This window comes from Telmatherina bonti (genome assembly GCF_933228915.1).
Source record: "Telmatherina bonti genome assembly, chromosome: 16".
NCBI classification, from domain to species: domain Eukaryota; kingdom Metazoa; phylum Chordata; class Actinopteri; order Atheriniformes; family Telmatherinidae; genus Telmatherina; species Telmatherina bonti.
Window position 1 is genome coordinate 33,956,648 of NC_136614.1, and position 21,280 is coordinate 33,977,927.

At 43.1% G+C, this 21,280-nt stretch overlaps 1 protein-coding gene across 5 annotated transcripts in view; it reads left to right on the forward strand.

The window, feature by feature from the left end:
- Positions 1-21,280, forward strand: part of enah (ENAH actin regulator) — a 158,759-nt gene that overhangs the window by 115,013 nt on the left and 22,466 nt on the right. For 3 of the 5 annotated variants that reach the window (XR_013771618.1, XM_079255286.1, XM_079255285.1), the window contains exons 5-11: positions 297-601; positions 9,017-9,820; positions 13,930-14,267; positions 15,269-15,411; positions 15,710-15,758; positions 16,360-16,411; positions 16,842-16,908. Coding sequence is in view for 4 of the 5 variants with exons in the window: in XM_079255286.1 (XP_079111412.1) it covers positions 297-601; positions 9,017-9,820; positions 13,930-14,267; positions 15,269-15,411; positions 15,710-15,758; positions 16,360-16,411; positions 16,842-16,908 (1,758 nt within the window). In the remaining variant the exon portion in view is untranslated. The remainder of the gene's footprint in view (positions 1-296; positions 602-9,016; positions 9,821-13,929; positions 14,268-15,268; positions 15,412-15,709; positions 15,759-16,359; positions 16,412-16,841; positions 16,909-21,280) is intronic. The other 2 variants (XM_079255287.1, XM_079255288.1) reach the window with 2 other exon arrangements.

Consider the following 21,280-nt stretch of genomic DNA (forward strand, 5'->3'; position numbering starts at 1 on the left):
TCATTGTGTGATTTTAATGAGCTCTCTTGTACGTGAAGCTGTAATGGTTACATAACATCATTCTGCCTGACAGAAATTATTGTGAGATTTATATAATAAGAAATAATTTCCTGTTTGTCAGGAGGGGCGATGCTGCTTCCTACATAATTCACTGGTTTTGGTGGCTATTTGGTTAATTAGAGCTCGCTGTTTGGTTTTCTGTCAGGATGGACGCTGTGTTACGTTATGTGAAGCCCAGCTGTCACTTCTCCTCCCTCGCATCCGTCTTCACTCCATCCTTTCTCTCTCTCCCTCAGGCAGCTTCAGGAGCTGCAGAGACAGAAGGAACTGGAGCGGGAGCGTCAGGAGCGGGAGCGTCAGGAACGGGAACGCCTTGAGCGAGAGATGCTGGAGCGGCAGGAGCGTGAGAGGCAGGAGCAGGAGCGTCAGGAGAGGGAGGCGCAGGCGGAGAAGGAGCGACTGGAGCGGGAGCAGCAGGAGCGCACTGAGAGCGAGCTGATGGAGAGGGAGAAGGTGGAGAGAGAGCGAGTGGAGAGGGAGCAGGAGCAGCTGGACAGAGAGCAGCAGGACTGGGAGAGAGGGAGACGCGTCTCCAACGCCGGTGAGTTTTCCTGCACAACGCTGGAAGATTTCAGCCTGATGAGAAATTATATTTCTGTGCATTGATAACAGATTGTAAATATTTCTTTTAAAAACAAAAAAATGTAGACTTTATAAGCTGTAGTTCAGAGAGTTTCTCCAGAATATTGTTCCACTGGTTTATGTCAGCAAGCAAGATGGTTTTATCAGTGGCTTCTTTTACGTCATTTTAGGGCATTTTCATAGCAAAATGTTAAATATTTTATGCTACAGGACATTTTATTTTTTACCCCCAATTACAAAGAGATGTAACGCTGTGAAAATGTAAATAAAAACAGAATCTGATGATATAAAAATCTCATAAAGCCATATTTTATTCCTAATACATCGTAAAAATGTTTTAGATGTTTAAAACAAGACATTTTACCATTTCATGGAAAATATGAGCTCATTTTGAATCTGATGGTAGCAACACAGGTCAGAAAAGGTCGGAACAGGAGCAAAAAAAGGACAGGAGAGAATTTAATACAAATCAGAAACAACTGGAGAAACATTTGGCAGCTAACTGGGTTGAGTGTCAGCAGATCAGTGACGTGATACTGGAGCATTTCAGAGTTTCTCAGGTATAAACACCAAGTTTCACCGTATGAAACAAACTGAGTTTAAAAATTCCGAAAAATTGTTCCTCATCATAGAACTGTGAAGACTATATAGATCCCACCATTCATAGTGTATAAAATCAGCCTCTGTGCACAGAGCCAGGTGGAAAAGGTAAAAACTGGATACTGGGGTCCAGAAACCTCCCAGTTCAGCCTGAAATCCACACCTGCAGGTTAAAGCTCCATCATATGTGAAGAGGATCCAGAAACACGCCGTCTTCTCTGGACCAAAGCTCATTTAAAATGTTCTGAGTGGAAACCTGGATGAAGATGTGGAATAGTTTGTGGACAGCATGGACGGCGTGTCCTGCAGACTAAAGAGGAGAGGGAGCATCCAGCTTGTTATCAGCCTGCATCTCTGATGGGATGGGGTTGCATTAGTGCCGATGGCGTGGGCAGCTTCCACATCTGGGAAGCTCCATCAATGCTGAAACATCTGCTCCCATCCAGACAACGTCTCTTTCAGGGAAGACCTTCCACCATGCTGGACCGCATCCTGATGGTGGAACAGGAGAACTGGTCTGCTGCAGTCCAGTTCCACCAGTACAAACCAGGATCCAGGACTGTGGAGCAGCTGGGATCCTGCATCAGACCAGAACGGGACGAACTGCTCTCCTCACTCCCCAGATGTTTACAGATGTTAGAGGAGATGCTGACGATGCTAAACATCATCCTGGAACTTTTTACAGACGTGTTGCTGCATCAGATTCACAATCAGCTCATATTTTATAGAAAATATATTTTTTTAATTACATTTTATGCAGCATCTAAACTATAGTTTTTTAAATTTAGCTTTTTTTTAGCTCCAGATAAGTCCGCTGTATCATCTGCCACCAAATGGGCTCTAAAAGATCGCTATCCTGTAACGTGGGGGGGGCCTTAATGTGTTTACATGGACCACTCTGAGACCCTGCTGCCATCAACACAGACAGCTTAGCATAATGTTGCTCCTGTGTGAAGAAATCACCACTTCCACTCGAGTTAAGCAGCAGGGCGATGTGGAGTCGCAGATGGGAGCGTGCACACGAGGTGCGGTGCTGTGATGGAGGAGCGTTTGCTTGTCAGATCAGGAGGAAGTTCGCTGCATCCCTGAACGGGGCCAGCAGGGAAAGCTTGCTGTTTGCCGCTCATCCATGTCATGCTTGGGTTGTTGGCGTATGCATGGGTGAACACACACACACAGAACAGACACACATCACTAAACAGATGAGGGACAGATCTGCTGAGGCTTCCAGACATTTTGGTGTTAACAGAAACAACATGACTGTCAGTAATGTAGCATCGACAGGGTTTGGACACTTTTATCGTTGCATCTGGCGCTGCTGCACGTTAACGTACGGCCATTTGGAGGGGTGAAATAAGTGACTGCAACTTATTTACTAAGTCTCAGTTCTCTGCTGCTTTGTTCATGTTTAGCTTTGACAGAAAAAGTCAACTTTTATGTCTGACTTGTTTGTGTTTGGTGTGTTAAGGCGGTACGAGAGTCACCTGAACACAAGTTTCTGTTTAAGGTGTTTTTAAACCAATTATTTGATGAATCTGTGACACGAGAAAAGCTGGAAAACAAGGATAGATAGATGGATAAATAGATAAGCCATAAAAGGGATATATATATGTCTATATAGCAGCCTGTGGACACAAGATAAACAACAACGATGTTTCCATGCTGACATACTCAGAGAGAGGATAGAATGGATATATTATGACTCATGACTCATCATAACGATTATATCTGGAACTATCATTTAATTTTTCCCACTTTGGTCACCGTATCATAAATCATTTCAAATGAGTGGAATCTTAGCTTTCTAACCAGCTGTTAAAGTATTTATATCGGTTCATGAGTGACTGAAGTCTGCCCTCAATGTGTGTAGTAACTATGAGCTATTTGGCTCCGCCCACTGGATTTTCTATGAGCAAAGTAAAGTTGTAGAGTTTTGGACACAGTTCTGAATCCCTTTTGCTTCGTTGGTCACAAGTAGCCGAAACCATTTTACATTTGTAACACCTGCTCCAGTATAGCTAATGCTAATGCTAACATAACCTGCTGGGCTAACACCATAGACCGTATATGAAAGATGGACTGAGTGGTTAAAAGTGAAGCCTATGCCGAAGTGCATAAAACTGCAGTTCCCCCTTCATCCACTAGGGGCTGCAAAACAGAGCAAATCCCCATAGACTCCCATGTTAAAAAGACCAACTTCACAGCAGAAATAAACATGTTTACAGCAGAAATAAACATGTTTACAGCAGAAATAAACATGTTTACAGCAGAAGTAAACAGGTTTACAGCCTGGTTCAAAAATCCATTTTAGGTTTAAAAGGTCAGCTTTACTTTCATGACAACTGTGGGGGGATTGAATTTTTTTCTAACTCGCCCGTTTAAAAGTAATATAATCTCAAAATTCTGCAAATTTAGGGGCGTGTCCTTTTGATTGACAGGTACCCGATCTCCCACTTCACGTAAGAAGAACGTAGAACAACCGCGGTTTTTAGCGGGTTAACAACGTGACTTAGCTTTAGCCCGCTTACCTCCGTTAGCTGGTTAGCTCCTGTTAGCTCCGGGTTAGCTCGGTTAGCTCTTAGCTATAGAAAGCTCGGAGTTCGCTCGATGTCAATCATCCACCATGACGCTCACAGCCCCCTCTCAGCTCCACCTCTTTGCCCATATTTGTATTTTCCAGGCGAGACGACACGCATGCCCCTGCCAAGATGGTGATGCTAGGAACCGCCCACCGAGCTTCAATTCAGCTCTTCAGAAACCTACGGGTGACGTCAGGGAGGCTCCGCCCATCTCTTTATATACAGTCTATGGCTACCACAGACCGCCTTTCTAGCAAACCACAAATACAGATGTTTAAAACCCCAACTCCAAAGAAAATGGTCACTTTGTAAAATGTAAATAAAAACAGAAATTACAGATCTTTTTACCGTCTAATGGAAAATATGAGCCCTGTTTTAATCTAATGCAGCAACATGTCTGTAAAAGTAGTTCCAGGATGATGTTTAGCTTCGTTAGCATCTTCTCTTCTTCTAACATCTGTCTGGAAACATCTGGGAAGTGAGGAGAGCAGTTCATCCCATTCTGGTCTGATGCAGGATCCCAGCTGCTCCACAGTCCTGGATCCTGGTTTGTACTGGTGGAACTGGACTGCAGCAGACCAGTTCTCCTGTTCCACCATCAGGATGTGATGATGCAGGATGTGGTTCAGCATGGTGAAATCTGCAAGGTCTTCCCTGAAAGAGACGTTGTCTGGATGGGAGCAGATGTTTCAGCATTGATGGAGAAGAAGGATTTCTGGATCCCGTTGACAGATGATGGCTTCTACTTTGTATGATGGAATAATTTGTGAATTTCAGCGTGAACTGTGTCACACAGGAAAACCTAGAAGTGTTCTTGACCCCCAGTTAAGAATATTGTCTGAGGACCTCACAACTGGTCCCAAGCACACAGAGATTCCTCCTAATTCTCTGAATCTTTTCATGTTATTCCACACTGTAGATAGCGTGATCTTCAATGTGTCTGTTGAGGAACATTAATCTGAAACTATTCCATCTTTTTAGACACAGGTTTTCTCAGATTCCATATTTTGTTGCTCTTGTTCCAACTTTTTATAACATGAGCTCATATTTTCCACAAAATGGTCTTATTGTCAACATCTATACAATACAACTTTATTTATAAGGCACTGTGAAAACAACAATGTTGACCAAAGTGCCGCAACAACATCTGACATGTTGTTTGTGTTTTATTAGGAATAAAATGTAGGTTGATGAGATTTAGATTTAAATCTTTCTTTATTTCAGAAAAAATAACACAAATTAATCAACAGGTTAAAAAAAGTAGCAAATCTTATCGAGTCTGAAAAGGAACAGGATGAAGCAGTGCTTATGTATTCCTGCCCTCCTGTACATTTACAGATCTGCACATGTTTTAGAGCTTGAGTTCGTGAAAGCCTTAATCTATTTGTCCTCTATTTCAAACAGCTTTAATGATGTTAAAAACAAATAGCATGTTCACCTTTTTGCCCACTTTTACTGCTGTTTAGTTGGGAGCAGACCCTGGCTTGTTTACTTAAATCAATCAGTTACAAAGAGAAACTGATGTTTAGTCATTCAGGCCAGATGTGAGGGGGTGTTTATAAAGTACTGGAACAAGATGGCGAACTCTGTCATTAAGGCTTCATTCTTCGTGTTCTGCAGCTATTTCTGTTTCATCGAACAATTAATCAACCAACGTTTTCTACAAAAAACACAAAAAAACATTTCAAGAAGATGCCAAATAAACACAATATGAGTTCTGTGGTACCATCCGAGTTGTATCGGACTGTTGACCATCTGCAGGCCTGCCTGTTTGTAGCTCCAACCGTTCAGATCAGCCTGTTGCCTCAGAGTGTCACTTAATCAATCACACAATGTCGTTTTTATTTCCAACAGCCAACACATAAAGCATTTGGTAATATCTTTCGTATATTACCAAACTTCTTATCCTTCATAACTCTCAATGACCTGTTGCAGACCTCATTCCTCTTCCTCATTGGACAAGTTCTGGTCTTCACTCGTTGACTTTAAAGACTTGTTGCTCTGCGCTGAAATGATGTTTAGATGTTTGGTTGCATTGATGTGATTAGGAACTGTTGTAAATACAAACATTGTTGCTTTTCCTGCGGTTTCGAGGCATAAAAGTACAATTCAATGGTCTTGTTTTTCCTTTATAAATATTTTCCAGCAAAATACAAAATTACAGTGTTGTTAAATCCATCGCCTGTAAATCTTTGCTAATATGTCTATTTTATTGCAACCACAATCACACACACACACCCAGCACTTACTCACATCTGCAGGGTTGCTTACTTGACAACTTATAGACTTTATTTGTGTTTATTTTTTTCTTCTTTAAGACATTCGTAGCTTTAAACGTAGTGACATGTCAGACCAAGCAGTCGCAGTGATTAGTTAAAGCAGTGTTTCCCAGTCCAGGTCCTCAGGACCCCCTGCCCTGCATTTTTTATGGGAAACCCTACTTTAAAACGTGCAGGGCGGGGGGGAACTGAGGACCTAGATTGGGAAACACTAAGTTAAAGGCTGGACTCAGCCCAGCCATGCCCAGTACTTAATCAAAGAAAAAGGAAGCTTAAACACAGATCAGCTTAACTTAAAGCCACTGACAGATTATGTCTGTACCACTAATTCTTTACATTGAAGTCGCTTTGTCACTTTGTCACCTACCTGAACGATTTTATACACGGCTAACGTGACAACAGTCCTCCCCTGGAGTTGCACCCTGCTCTAGCCCTGTTGTTTGACTCCTCACTGCCAGGAATATGGTTTTTATGCTGTATTATGTGATGTGTGAAAAGTGATAAACTTAAGCTTTACTGTCCGACTCTTTGCTTGTAGTTTCCATTTTCTTTCAGCAAGCAGAACTCTGACATCTTTGCGTCTTTGGGTTCTGGTAGTTTATGCTAACCCTTGTCCACTAACACGGTACCTTCACCTCTGTCTATTGATGCATTCGCACCAGGATAGCTTGGGTGACTCAGGTTGATTGAGCGGGGAAATTTGAAGAATTTTACTTGTTAATTTGCTTTCACACTTTACTCAAGCAGACCAAAGTACTCAAACATCTCACAGCTACAACAACTGCTCGCTAGGGTGCGAAATTCCCTGAAATGACCACTGACCAAGAGGAACGTAGAAGGAAAGCTAGCAGGATGAAAAGGATTCTGTTTTGGCTAAAAGTGAAGCCAAAACCTGCAGTTCCCCCTTCATCCACTAGGGGCTCCAAAACACAGCAAATCCCCATAGACTCCCATGTTAAAAAGACCAACTTCACAGCAGAAATAAACATGTTTACAGCCTGCTGCAATCCATTTTAGGTTTAATATGACAGGTTTACCTTCACTTATGACAGGGGCGGGGGGTTATAACCCATCTAATAATATGTTATTTAATTTTGAAAGTCCTGTGATAGACTGGCGAGCTGTCCAGGGTGTACCCCGCCTCTCACCCAAAGGCTACTGGGATAGGCTCCAGCTCCCCCGCGACTCTTAATCGAACTAAGCGGTTAGCATAAAGAAAGAATGAATCTCGAAAGTCTGCATAATGACAGGTGCGTCATTTTTATTGACAGGTATCTGATATCTGGCTGCCAGAGCGAGTGTAGCCAGCTAATGGTGTCATTTAGCTTTCGCCCACCTACCTCTGTAAGCTGATTGGCTCCTGGTTAGCTTGCTTAGCTCTAAGCTAACGGGTGTCGCCACCCATCTGTGGTTTATTAATGGAAAGCAACAAAAAGTTTATTTTGCCAAAATCATTCCCAGAGGGCAAAAATTCTGCAGGTTTTCAGTGTATCTCCAGTTCCAACGCACATGTCTCACATTAATTAAACCCAACAGCTCATGGAGTTCCTCGTAGTGACTCATTAAATTGAGTCATGTGTGTTGGAGCAGAGATACACACAAAACGGGATTGTGGCCTTCTTGTTTTAGAACTGGACACCCTGGTTTATGCAGTCTTGTGGCATCTGGCATCTAATACAGTTTTCACCAGAATCTTTGCGTAAAGAGCTGCAGTGACTCTGCTAGATACGTAACATGTTGTGGTGCATCACGTGATGCATCACTTCCTCTTTTTGCTTCACTGGATGGTTCGAACAGAAGAACTGAGACCCCCCAACACCATGTTTTTGAGTAGTTTATGATCCGTTACTCCAACCAAACCATTCATACTGGTGCTGTTTGGATCGTTTCAAATGAACTTCCAATGGTGGTATGGTTCGTTTGGGGCTGTGTGAACATTCCAAAAGCGAACTCTGTACCGGTTCACTTCCGAGTAAAATGTTTTAAAATCAACGTTTACAACCTCAAACCATTTTAGGTTTAATAGATAGCTTCATTATAACTGTGAGAGAGTGAAGATTTTGTAACTCCTCCATTTAGAAGTAAGTTAACCTCAAATTCAGCATAATTAGGGGCGTGTCCTTTTTGATTGACAGGTACCCGATCTCCTGCTTCAAGATGGAGGAATGTAGAACAACCACGGTTTTTAAGCCGGTTAATGGCATGATTTAGTTTTAGCCTTTTAACTCATTAGCTGGTTGGCGCCCATTAGCTCCAAGTTAGCTTGGTTAGCTCTTAGCTACAGGCAGATCGGAGCTCACAGCCCCCCTCTCAGCTCCCCCTTTTTGCACATTTTTGTATATTCTGGGCGGTTCCCACCATCTCAACCACCCAAAGAGCTTCAATTCAGCTCTGAGTAAGGTCACAAAGGCTTCGCCCATCTTTTTATGCAGTCTGTTTTTACCATTTGCTTGCATCCGGGTCATCCAGTGAACCAAAAACCAGAAGTGACATGATCACAGACCAACATGCTGGGTAGCTGCTCTCCTGCTGCTCATACTGGACAAAACCAGTTTGAACACTAATAAGACAGAACCACATGAATTCACCCTCGCTCCATTGTTTACCTGTCATAAAAGAACCGTTTACAGTCCTGGACCATAAATCCAGATTTACTCCACCGTTCGTCTTGGTCAGTAGTTGGGTCCTCCAGACTCTCCAGGTGTGAATGAAAAACTACAGAAAGGAAGTTTGATTTCGCTGCGTGCTGGTTTTTTTCCTGCTTCATCTGCCCCATTCTCTTTTTTTCCTCCCTCCCTTCTTCCTTCTCTCTCCTGCTGTCCTTCCCTCCTGTGGCTGCTTCCTTCCTGCCTTCTCTCCTTCCTTCTGTCCGTCCGTCCCGTCTCGTCTGTGACCTTGACCTCGGCGTGCGCTCAGCCTTTGAAAGCACGCTCAACGCTCCAACGCCTCCGGAGTACGACAGGACATCTTCCACACCTGTATCTCCGTCTGTGCCAGCTTACCAGTCTCCTGGGACGCCATCTTTCTCCTCCTCCACACCCCCCACCCCGCCTCTCAGGCACTCAGCCTCCAGATTTGCCACCTCCCTCGGTTCTGCCTTCCACCCGGTCTTGCCTCATTACGCCACAGTACCGAGACGACAACAGGCGTCTCCCCAAGCCCCTCCTCTTGTGCCAGCCCCCCCACCCGCTACCATAACTCCAGTCAAGTCTGTGGTCTGTAATTTCACCCCCTTGCCCCCCTCTCCCCCCGTCATGATAAGCAGTCCACCAGGAAAAGCCACAGGTCCACGGCCCCTCATCCCCATTGCTACACCCTCTCCTCTCAGCCAGAAGTCCCCCTCGCCATCGCCCAACGGCCCCCCCATGTTCCCTGCACCTTCCCCTGTCACCATACAGCACAGCCACATCCCTTTTGGCATTTCCTGCCCGACGCCGCCTCCCCCACCTACTCCTCCCCCTCTCCCTTCACCCATAGCTACCCCTCCGTCTTCCTCCTCCTCCTCCTCCGTCTTGTCTCCCCCCTCCTCATCCCAGGCTCCTGGTGTGCCCTCTCCCTCCACAGCGCCCCCTGCTGCCGCCACCGCCGCCTCTGCCTCTGCTGAACACCTCTCCCTCCCCGTGGGTCTGGGCCTGTCGGGGCCAGGGGAGGCAGACACGCCCGCAGGCCCAGAGCCCCACCCAGCGCAGGGGGGCTCCTCCTGCCAGCCCCAGCCCCATGGTAAGGCTTCCAGTCTGGATTCTGCTCTTTTTAAAGGCTTTCCTTCCTCTTTCTGTCTCTGCCTTTGACTCACACACTAACAGGGAGGTGCAGCTCTGGTTTTCCTTCGCGGTGCAGCGGCTTCTCCGCGGACATGCGCTCGGCTTGTCTGCTGGATCCCGACGAGATGTTATCTGGTTTTACAGTTATCTGGCAGCTACACGCTGCTGACAGATCAGTTGGAGGCCTGATCAATGATTATTACAGGTCATCAGTGTGTGTGTCACATCCCTGCTTTGGTTTTCTGCCACCGATCCATTTTATCGATTCAGACACCAAACTGATTATCTGATTTTGCTTTTTTTTTTACTTTGCCTCGCAGTCAGGATAGATCACAGACCATGTGAGCTTAGAGCTGTTGTCTGTCAGTGTTGCAGATTATTCACCAAAACGTCAAATTGTTTCAACAGGAATGGTCGTGTGTAACTCTAAAGGATGAAACGTGATGGATAGCATACACTTACCGTGCTTTGCGGAAGTTTTCCAGGCATTTATATCTTTTCCAATCCAGCCACAAACGTTGTGTTAATTCAAAAACTCAGTAAACTACAGTAAGTGATCCATTACAGAAGCATTATGTCACATGTTCTCTGTAAGAACATCTCCATGACCATTGTACTGCTAAGCAACGTCTGTTTTGACCCTGAAATTATCATATTTATTTATAAACTGCTTCAGTTGCATAAAGCAACAGAAGGTGCTTCACATAATGAAAATAAATTATTGAAAAAAAGTAAAACTCTTCACACACCTGAGTATAAAACAGCAGGTGGAAATACACACCTCATTAGAGTCTCTGTCGTACCCTATCACACACTCTCCCCAATCCCAGCTCCTGCAGCAGTTTGGTCCTACAAGGGCCGCAAGCCAGCAGGTTTTTATGAATCATTGTGCTGACCCTGATTGGCTGTTCAATCGATTTCATTTGATTCAGGTGAGTTGAAGCAGATCAGACCGGTCAATCGCCATGGTTACAACCCAGCTGCAACATGTAGTGTTTATCCAGAGACTCTAGGTGAATGCACAATGATCCATGATAACACCATTATTTATCACATCGTCATCACTACCATGTTGCTAAGAAACCTCTACTTTCACCTGGACATGATGATGAAGTCACTTCCTGTCAGACTTTCCACCAATCAGAGAGCTTAAACTGACGCTAATGCCCAATCAGGAGCAGCCAAAGATCAACAAGTGATGAGAAAAGCAGGAAAATAATGATCCTCTATGGCTGGAATAAAGCCAAGAAGACGTTTGGGATGCAGCTGAGGTGGAGGTGCTTTAGTGAGGATAGCAGGTAGATAGTAGCAGGAAGAAGTGTGTAAACATGGAAACAGTGTGTGTGTGTGTGTGTTTCAGCCGTGAGAGAATGATGTGCAGATGAGAAAAGACTTGGTCACTGCTGATCTGTGTGTGTTATTTCTACACACTTCTGGTTGCTCTTTATGCTGCTTTATCTGTTCATGCATTCATTTTACATAGTTTTAGCCTCAGAATCTGACAGCTGAGGCTGAAAACATCACGTTTCCATGGAAACATTATGTCTGCATGGAAACACCACGTCTGCATGGAAACATCACGTTTCCGTGGAAACATCACGTCTGCATGGAAAAATCACGTTTCCATGGAAACATCACGTCTGCATGAAAACCTCACGTTTCCGTGGAAACATCACGTCTGCATGGAAAAATCACGTTTCCATGGAAACACCACATCTGCATGGAAACGTCATGTCTGCATGGAAACATCATGTCTGCATGAAAACCTCACGTTTCCATGGAAACATCACGTCTGCATGGAAAAATCACGTTTCCATGGAAACACCACATCTGCATGGAAACGTCATGTCTGCATGGAAACATCATGTCTGCATGAAAACCTCACGTTTCCATGGAAACATCACGTCTGCATGAAAACCTCACGTTTCCATGGAAACACCACATCTGCATGGAAACGTCATGTCTGCATGGAAACATCACATCTGCATGGAAACGTTACGTCTGCATGAAAACCTCACGTTTCCATGGAAACTTCACGTCTGCATGAAAACCTCACGTTTCCATGGAAACATCACGTCTGCATGGAAACGTCATGTCTGCATGGAAACATCACGTCTGCATGGAAACATCACGTCTGCATGCTGACTGGACTTAAAACGGTCTTTTCCACATAAAAACAAAATTCAGCAGAACAAAAACAACAAACAGCGGTTTGGCATTTAAAGGAGGTTTGCACATTTATTTTATGGAAATTAAAACTTTATGTGTTTTCAAAAGACATAAAAGGGATTTTCTGAACCTACGTTCACAGATAAAAGCAGAACACTCTTCTAGTATTAAACTAATGTTCTCGCTTTATTTTTTTTGCACATTTTTGCAGTTGCACTTCACCAGTCTTACCATTTTACTTTGTTGTTGACAGATGCATAAAAAAATTTCTGTATCTTTGTCAGATATATCATGTGACTTCTCCCCTGTGTTCTGCAGAATGCATAATTGGACTAAATAAAACACAAAATCATCTCCTTATTAAAAACAAAAAACAACGAGGTCATCAGAGTTCAGGTTATTTAAGGTAAATAAAATGTTGATACAACATGATATTTCTCAGGTTTGATGTTTATTAAAGCAGATTAATGTGGATTAAAACATTCTGGACCAGTTCATGTTTAACTTGCAGCTAAATCTCTGATCATTTACATTATTTTCTAATCTGTTTTCTTTTTGCCTCTGATCACGTTGACATCTCCCACAAAGCCGTTGATACGAGTCATTCGGCTCAAACGGAGGAATAGTATTTCTGGCCGCATGATTCATCGTTATGAAACGTTTTGGTTCCCACAGTCACAGAGCTTCAACGTCACCCAGAGTCTTTAGGCTGCGCTGTGGACTTAGCTCATCCAGCAGACCGACTCACATTCACGCTGGTGGTCCTTGTATGGCAGCAGCCTGCAGGTCTCAGTGTTTCCCTGCTACAACACACTTGAATCAGCTGAAAAGGGTCTCCAGGAACTTCTTCTGCACCTGCATGTTAACACGAATGGGTCAGGTTTGTTGCAGCAGGGAAGCAGTAGAACCTGCAGGATGCATTGTGATTCCACGCCGTGGAGCTGGTGATAAAACCAGAGCTGTTCTTTCGCCTCGTGTTGGAAACAGCAGATCATTTAAAAAGATTTAACCCTTTATGGCGCAAGCGACTATTTTATCACTTTATTTTCTTTCATATTCAGCATGGAAATATTTTTTTTATTAATGTAACAACAGAATGGAAGTCTTGGTTCACACCAGCAGGACAATTTTAGGTTAATTTCAGTGTATTTCATCATAATTTTCCATAAAGGGTTAACAAACAAACAAACGGTAGTTTTAGCCAAACAAAGTCTTACAGACAAACCGTTGGTGTTCGCTGTAGAAACATGGAAACCTGACTGAAATCAGATGGTTTGGTTTTCTGTTTGTGTTCTTCAGCTCTTCATGCTTTTATTCTCTTAACGTGTTTTCATTCAAACTGGAGGCAGAAAGTTGAGATGAGATCAGGCGTCCCTTTTTCTGAAGGACGCTGGAAGGAAATTCTCGTCGTTTAGAAGTTGGAAGCGGTTTTGAAAACGAGTCGTATGTGTAAAAAGATCCACGCGGCTGCACCGATGATGTTTTATAATTCCACAGCGATGAATCCTGAATGCGCTGGTCGACTCTGACAGTGTAAACAATGCGCTCCCTCGCAGGCGTTTAGCCTGATGTGTGAGGGTGATAATATCATCGTCTTCCCCTGTCGTTCATCGTGTTTGTTGTGGTTTTACTGTGGTTTCGTACACCCCCCACTCCGTCATGGCTACTCCGTACTCCTGCATGTCAGCTGCGGTGTTGTCACAACTAATAACATGACTTTTATTGTGAAAATCCTTGTTGTCTTATTGCAGCGGGGTCTAATGTGCTGGTTGAGCAGAAATGTTGAATCACTGTTTAATAAACTGTTTATATGTTGTTTATATTATCATCACATTCATTCTGTTTGTTTTTCTGTCCCTCTCTCCTCACCCACTCCCCCCGTATCTCCCCCCCTCCCAGAAGATGTGCTGCAAACCCCCGGTTTGACCACCCCCACCCCACCCCCACCTCCACCACTGCCACCCGGCTCAACTGTGACCTCTGCGACCGCCATCCATGCCACCACCCCCATCATTCCAGCCGGCCACCCCCCTCCTCCCCCACCTCCCCCGCTGCCCCCTATACTGACTCCTGGTGGGACGCCCCCTCCTCCACCAGTTCCGCCTCCTCCTCTCGGAGTCCCACCACCTCCTCCAGCTCCTCCGCTTCCCGCTGGACAGTTCTCCCCAGCGGAGGACCGCCCCCTCTCAGGCCTGGCTGCCGCTCTCGCCGGAGCCAAACTGCGCAAAGTGCCGCGGGTGAGTGCACGTCACGACGTCACATGTGAGCTGCATGGGATGAGAAATGATGGATGATAAGGATTCTGGAGTTTTGGTTTTTAGTATCTATAAAGACACAAACATAAAGCTGTGAGACCGGAGCATATTATGTCCTCATGCACACACACCGTCCTCATGCACACACACCATCTTCATGCATGATATCACATGAATACACGGTCACCATCTGCCTCATGCTGCTTCTCATATCACGCTGACACGCTTGTCGACTTAACGCCACAAAACACGACTACATTTCACAAAGGAAGAAAAGTCCAAAATAAATGAATGAATTATTTTAAAAGGTAAATAAATATATAAATGAGACAGAATACAGACTAAAATTAATAAAAGAAATAGTGAAATAATGATTTTTAAATGACTAAAATAAATAAATGAACAAATAAACAAATACAAATAAATTCTAAATAAATGTAAACAAATAAATAAAAATATGTTTAAATGAATCAATTTTCATATATATATATATATATATATATATATATATATATATATATATATATATATATATATATATAGTGTGTGTGTGTGTGTGTGTGTGTGTGTGTGTGTGTGTGTGTGAAATAAATGATTGTCTGGGACTAAAAATAAATTAATAAAGTAAAAATTAATAATTTATTTATTCAAATAAATAAATTAATAAATAAAAAATAGATTAAAATAAAAATAAATGAATAAATAAAAATAGATTGCAACAAATAAATGTAAATAAAATAAGTAAATAAATATCTAATAAAAACAATGAAAATAAAATATATAAATTGATGAATAAATAAAGTAATAAAAAAACCAAATGACTAAATGAAATAAATAAATATTCTTTTAAATAGACAAAATAATTAAAATCAAATGTAGAATTAATAAATAGTAATAAGTAGTTGTGTTGTTACATATTTACATCTTGTTTCAAATAAAAAACGCAGTTTGATCCATTTAAAATGTGACCTTTGTTTCGTCAGAGTGACGACACGGGCGCCGCTCTGGCAGCAGCCATATCGGGGGCTGCAGGGACCACAGGGGCGAAGTCTGAGGCCAGGGGCAACGGTCCTCTGGCTGGAGGGGGAGGCCTTATGGAGGAGATGAGCGCCTTGTTGGCCAGGAGGTACAACCACGTCTTCCTCTCCAATCTGTTAAAGTTTAGTTTGCTGCTGCTCTGCCACAGTTTGTACAGATGGATGCTGTAACGCAGCGCCATGCCCCCCCACCCTGCCAGCCAGCAGAAAGCCCCCCCCCCCCAGCTACCATGTGATTGTTCCTCCTGCACTTCTCTGATGTTTATGTGTGAAAGCAGCAGGAAGCCGTGTTGCTGAGTTATTTCTGCCACATTTATCTGGTTTTCATTTGAAAAAGTGTCTGAAAGCGCAGAGAAAAGCTCATTCAGCGTTCCGTCTGTGTTGCAGGAGAAGAATAGCAGAGAAGGGCTCTTCACCTGAACCTGACCAGAGATCAGTAAGTGTCTCAGATTTTAGGTTTCTGCTGAGTTGTGCTCATATTTATTCATATTTATTCATCCCCTTTCATTAAAGAATGAAAAAACAGCTGCCTGTAAAATAAGCTGAAATTGACTAAAGTAATAATAAATAAAAATTTTATGAAAATCATTACATTATTTTCTAATTCTGGTTCAATAAAAATATTTTTTAAAGTAAACAAATAAGATCATTTATTACATATTACATCAGTCATAAAGTAATATTTAGTTGAAGAATCCTTTAATGTTTCCGCTCCATTCAGGTGTTTTCTGTTCCTCTCAGTCAGACTTCTGCACCAATTCGGTTTTTTTTTCTTTCTTTCTTCAACTCAATTAAATGAAAAAACAGTTTCTTATATTACTAAATTATATTTTTGCAAGTTTTTAGCTATAGTTATTTTTTTAAGTTTCCAGTTAAAAATGTTCCTAAAGGAAAACTTTGGAAGACTTTGAAGAGACACAGAAACAGGAGGGAATCTCTGTATGCACCGAACAAAAGCAACAACTGGATGATCCTCAGTTTTCTGATAAATCATCAGCTGGTGTTGAAACAACCTCATGTGTTTGTCTGTCCAACAGGAGGAGGGGGAGGTAAACACCACCCCTAAAGTCTCAGCTTGTAGCACACCAGGTGAGTGTCGAACGGGAAGGGGGGGGGGCTTCATCATGTCTTTTTATCCAGGTGAAGAAAATGATGTAAGTTTATTGTGACTCTTGAGACACCTGAGGTTTATTGTTCAGACAGATTTCATGACATGAACTCTGTTGCTTATTGATGTTACGGCACCAGGAAATAAACCGTATCATTTGTATCATGTCTTCATCAGACCGCTTATCAAACAAACACAAATTAAAGTCACTGGTTTTGCAGCATTTTGGGGAAACCAGTGTCAGGTTGTTGCTGTTTTCTCTGATGTATTGATGAGGATGTTTTTCCTCTGAGATGACGTGAGCCGGCTGGGAAATAGTCCCTTGAAAGATTTAAGCAGTTTATCAGTGTAATAAGCCAGTTTCTGGACTCCAGCTTGTGTTAACATCTTTTTCTTCTGTGTTGTTTCCAGACATGCCCAGGAAGCCATGGGAAAGAACAAACGCCATGAATGGTAGCAAATCTCCAGTTATTGGAAGGTACAGTGTCCTCGTTCTTCTCTGGTCTAACGTCAAGGGGTTCTTATCAGGCCGTTTGGGTTTTTTGGGGGAATATTGTTGCTTTCTGAGTACAAACTCTCCTAAATAGGCTCAAAATGTATGTTTTTTGTTTTAATGGTGCTATCTATTACAACAAAACTCAGGTAGAGAAACTATGTGAGCACAAAAAAAATCCATTTTCATTGGCGAGCTTGAGCATGATGCACAGCTATGTCTGTCCAGTGTTGGTTATCATCACTAAAGCTTCAGATGCTGAAGTTACATACAGGTTACAGGTACAGAGGTGTGTGCAGGAGTGAAACATATCGAAATGCCACATTTAACTGGCAGTTGTCAGAACAAAGATGCTTTTCTTTTCAAATTCATTTTATTTATCTGTTAAAACTTCATTTGCAGAGGAGACACAATAAAAACATTAAAACATGAATACATAGCACGTCCATTCACACTGTTCTTCGCAATAATAAAAAACTAAATCAGCTGTTTAACAAGCAGATAGAGGTTGGGACGATACTGGACGATACACTCTTCTCAGCCTTCAAGCCGTTTTTGTGTCCAACTTTTGGTCTCAACTTGTTATATTAGAACATAAACACGTTAGTTACTGGGAATTACAATAGCGGGACACATTTACACTAAAGCCCGTCCATATATGTTCCATCTGTAGTGGGAAGAAGACGTTTCATACATGAGCTTGGCATAAAAAACAAGGACTTGAGTTGCTGTCTGAAAGCCTGTTTATTATGGTTAAGACGTATTTGTGGGATGAGGAGCAGAGTTGAATATTTGGGAAAATATGTCAAGCTGGTATCACAGAGTTTATTCAGCTGTTGGGCTTCTGGAAAGCCCAGTTTGTCCCAGTCAGGTCCCAGTTTAGCAGGACTTGTGGGAGAACGTTGCTGCAGCGTGTTGGTGTGGGGCAGCATGTCCCACTGTGTGTTTGTCATCATTTGGGGAAATCGCCGTGCAGAGAGATCTATTTCCGCGTCTGAACTCTGTTCTCCATGATCAGCACTGGCTTTGTTTCTTCAGACTTCTTCATCCAGTAAACACCACCCAGGAGTTAAAACCTAAACCAGTTCATCGGCAGAGGACATTCTGCAGCCAACAAACTCTGCTGCTGCATCACACAAATGCAACATGGCTTCACTTCAACTGGAAATAAACTGACTTTCACGCGGTATAAAATGTATCTTTATGACACAAAAGAAATAATTCACCCAACACTCATTTCTTTGCTTGTGCTGCTAGATGGAGGCAGATGCTGAAAACACCAGAAGATCCTGATAGTATAGAAAAACAACACTCATGTTTGCATAAACGTTACCATTTTACTGAAGTAATTAATTATTATAAAACTGAGGCTGGTCTCATAGAAAAAACATAGAATAGTCCCTCAGTTTACATGAATCCACGCTATCGAACATGGATTCTCTTGGTGTTGACAAGAGACTAGTTTGGAGCATCTGTGTGATCCTAAACGCCAGCAACCATGAGGCAGCGCTTTGACCTCTGACCGGGGAAACACAGAGAGATGAGTTGTTATGAGTAAAGTCGGTGTTTCTGCTGCTCACACAGACGAGAGTCTCCGTGGAGAAATCCCATGGGAACGGATTCCTCCAACAGGTAGAGCGAAAAGGCCCCGCAGCGTTTGGGAACTCCTTTTCTGTGAATCAGAGTTTTTATTCCCAGTTTGCTGTGATGGACATGCTGTTGCTGATGAGGGAATGAATCCTGTGCTGTCTGTATTTCCTGTCCTCCTCGGGTCGGCTTTGTGTCTTTTGTGGTTGGATTTGTGTCAAACGGTCCAGTTTCTCTAAGCCAGGCGTCTCCACCTCTGGTCCTCCTGAGCCACCATCCTGCAGGTTTTAGTGTTTCCCTGCTGCGACACGCCTGACCCAAATCAGTGGCTCGTTAACAGGCATGTGCAGAAGGTGACAAGCTGTCAGTTTGTTGTAGCAGGGAAACACTAGAAACCTGCAGGATGGTTGCGGTAGAGGACCGCAGTTGGAGGACGCGGCTCTAAGCCAAGGTTTCTCTGGGTGACGGGCTTCTAATGTCATCTAGTTAGTGTGTTTGCATGCTTTGAGCCTGGGTTACTCAAAACTAGACTTTCCAAAAAACTTGCAATCCATTCATACCGTACACCCGCACTATCATACATGGAAACTGGGACATGTGTGTCCGCCCAGTGCAGAGGAGACTTGGCACAGAATTATCACTGCAGAGCCCGAACAGATCCAGCCTGTTCTCATAGATAAGGCTGTATGTGCAAGTGTATGAGCGCTTCAGTGCATCGGACAGGAGGCCAGATGCTCCGACTTGTTAACATGTGGTCCACAGAGAGCCATAAACCGCCCTACATATAAAAAAACTTTTTATAAAATTAATTCATTTCACTTTGTAAATACTGTAAAAGCTATTAAAAAATTATTTAATCCAGATGCTGATCCATTCCTTAGCTCCAAACCAGTAAATAAACCCAAAGAAGCACAATCATATGCCTCTTTGCCATTAGTATCAGCTTGTCTCAACTCAACTCGTCTCAGCTTGGTCCTGTTTGTTTTCCATTACAATTCAGTACCAGCTCTAAAAATGGGCGGGTTTGTGTGAAATCACTGTGTCGTCAGTGTTGTGGGAAAAAACCTTTAAAATATATCTGCTACTTGGTCTGTGGCTAGTTTTCAGCAACAAAATAGCGCTAGTTAGCACTAACTGATATCAACTGATATTAGCCGACGTTATTGGTCACACAAAATGCAGAAGAGTATCAAGCCATCATCCATTAGTAACTAGCTGTTATTATTGTTATTATTACTTCAATTTATGTATTATCTCCTGTACACCAAATAATAACCAATGTAAACAATGGAAATCCACTCACCATCCACCAATACACTCTCCAACACGGTAGTGGCCAAATCAACACCAATTGTCTTCCCATTGCTCGCCGGTCGCTGACCATAAATGGCATCCATTTGTTGGAACCACTTCCAGTCTGGTTTGTTTGATCCACTCCGACCATCGTGGTCGTTGACTTGCCGATAGTCACTTTTGAGCTTTTTCAGCTTCTCTCGACCCTTTGGTACCCGTAGCCATTGAATCAGAAAGCTCCTGATAGATTTTTTCCTTTCGTGTCGCTCCATCTAGTTAACTCTTTATCCTTTCCTCAGCAACCAAGCAAAGAAATGTCTCCACCTCAGAGCTGGACCATGGAACAGACTTTTGTTGCGCCATTGCTTGTCACTTAATGTAAACAACTTGCGAGTTGGAGTCACTCTTCCAGTGATGTCACTTTCTGATCCCGAGCTCTGATTGGCCCGATTGGACGCACCCCTGACCAATAGCGGCATGCAGTCTGACCACATCACACATTACCCGATTCAGCTCGCTTAGAACCTGGGCTGCGGAGTTACAAATAAAGTACCGGTAAATGGGTATAAAAGCCGAGTGGAAAACCCTACAAGCCGAGCCGAGGCAAGTTAAGTTGAGACAAGCTGATACTGATGAAAAAGCGCGATTTAGTTTCCATGTTTACACCCTCTTAATGACTCACTGCTTTTTTATTTTCATTTCCTGCATTCGACCCATCTGTTGCATTTAGATGTCGCTTCATCTAAATGTTTGACTGTTCTCTGATTTCTGTCATGCTTTGCACCGACTTTGCTTTCCTCCAGTCATGTGGGGGAAAACAAATGGTAGAGTTCTACAAAACTGTGCTGTAGCCTGCTGTATGTATAATCTTCTAACAGAGGAGTGTATATCTCACCAATCCCTAACCGTTTTGACGTGATCTCATCACAGTGCAGCATTACCATTATCAGACCTGAGCAGTGCTTAAAAATTACCTTTAAAATTGTAAATGAAGCACAAACTTTGTCTCAGGTTCCATTAAGCGGTAACCTCTGGTGAAAGCCAGAAACTGCAGTTCCACCTTCATCCACTAGGGGCTCTAAAAGGGACTAGGTCCTCATAGAGCAAGGATCAACTCGAGGGCCGGTGTCCTGCAGGTTTTCCAAGTGACCCTGGTGGAACACTCCTGACTCAGACCCAGACAAGCTCTGCTCATGTCTGCTAAATACACATTGATTCTAATCATGTGTGTTGCAGCAGGGACACTTGGAAAACTTGCAGGACATTGGTCCTTGGGGACCAGGATTGTTTGATCCCTGCCATGAAGTTCCGTGGTAAAAAGACCAACTTCCCAGCAGAAATAAACACGTTTAAAGCCTGGAACTAGCTTTAATAGGTTAAGTAAGATCAGTTGAGCGATTGGCAGCCGAGTGTGAAGCGGCCGGGATGAGAATCAGCACCTCCAAATCTGAGACCATGGTCCTCAGCCGGAATAGGG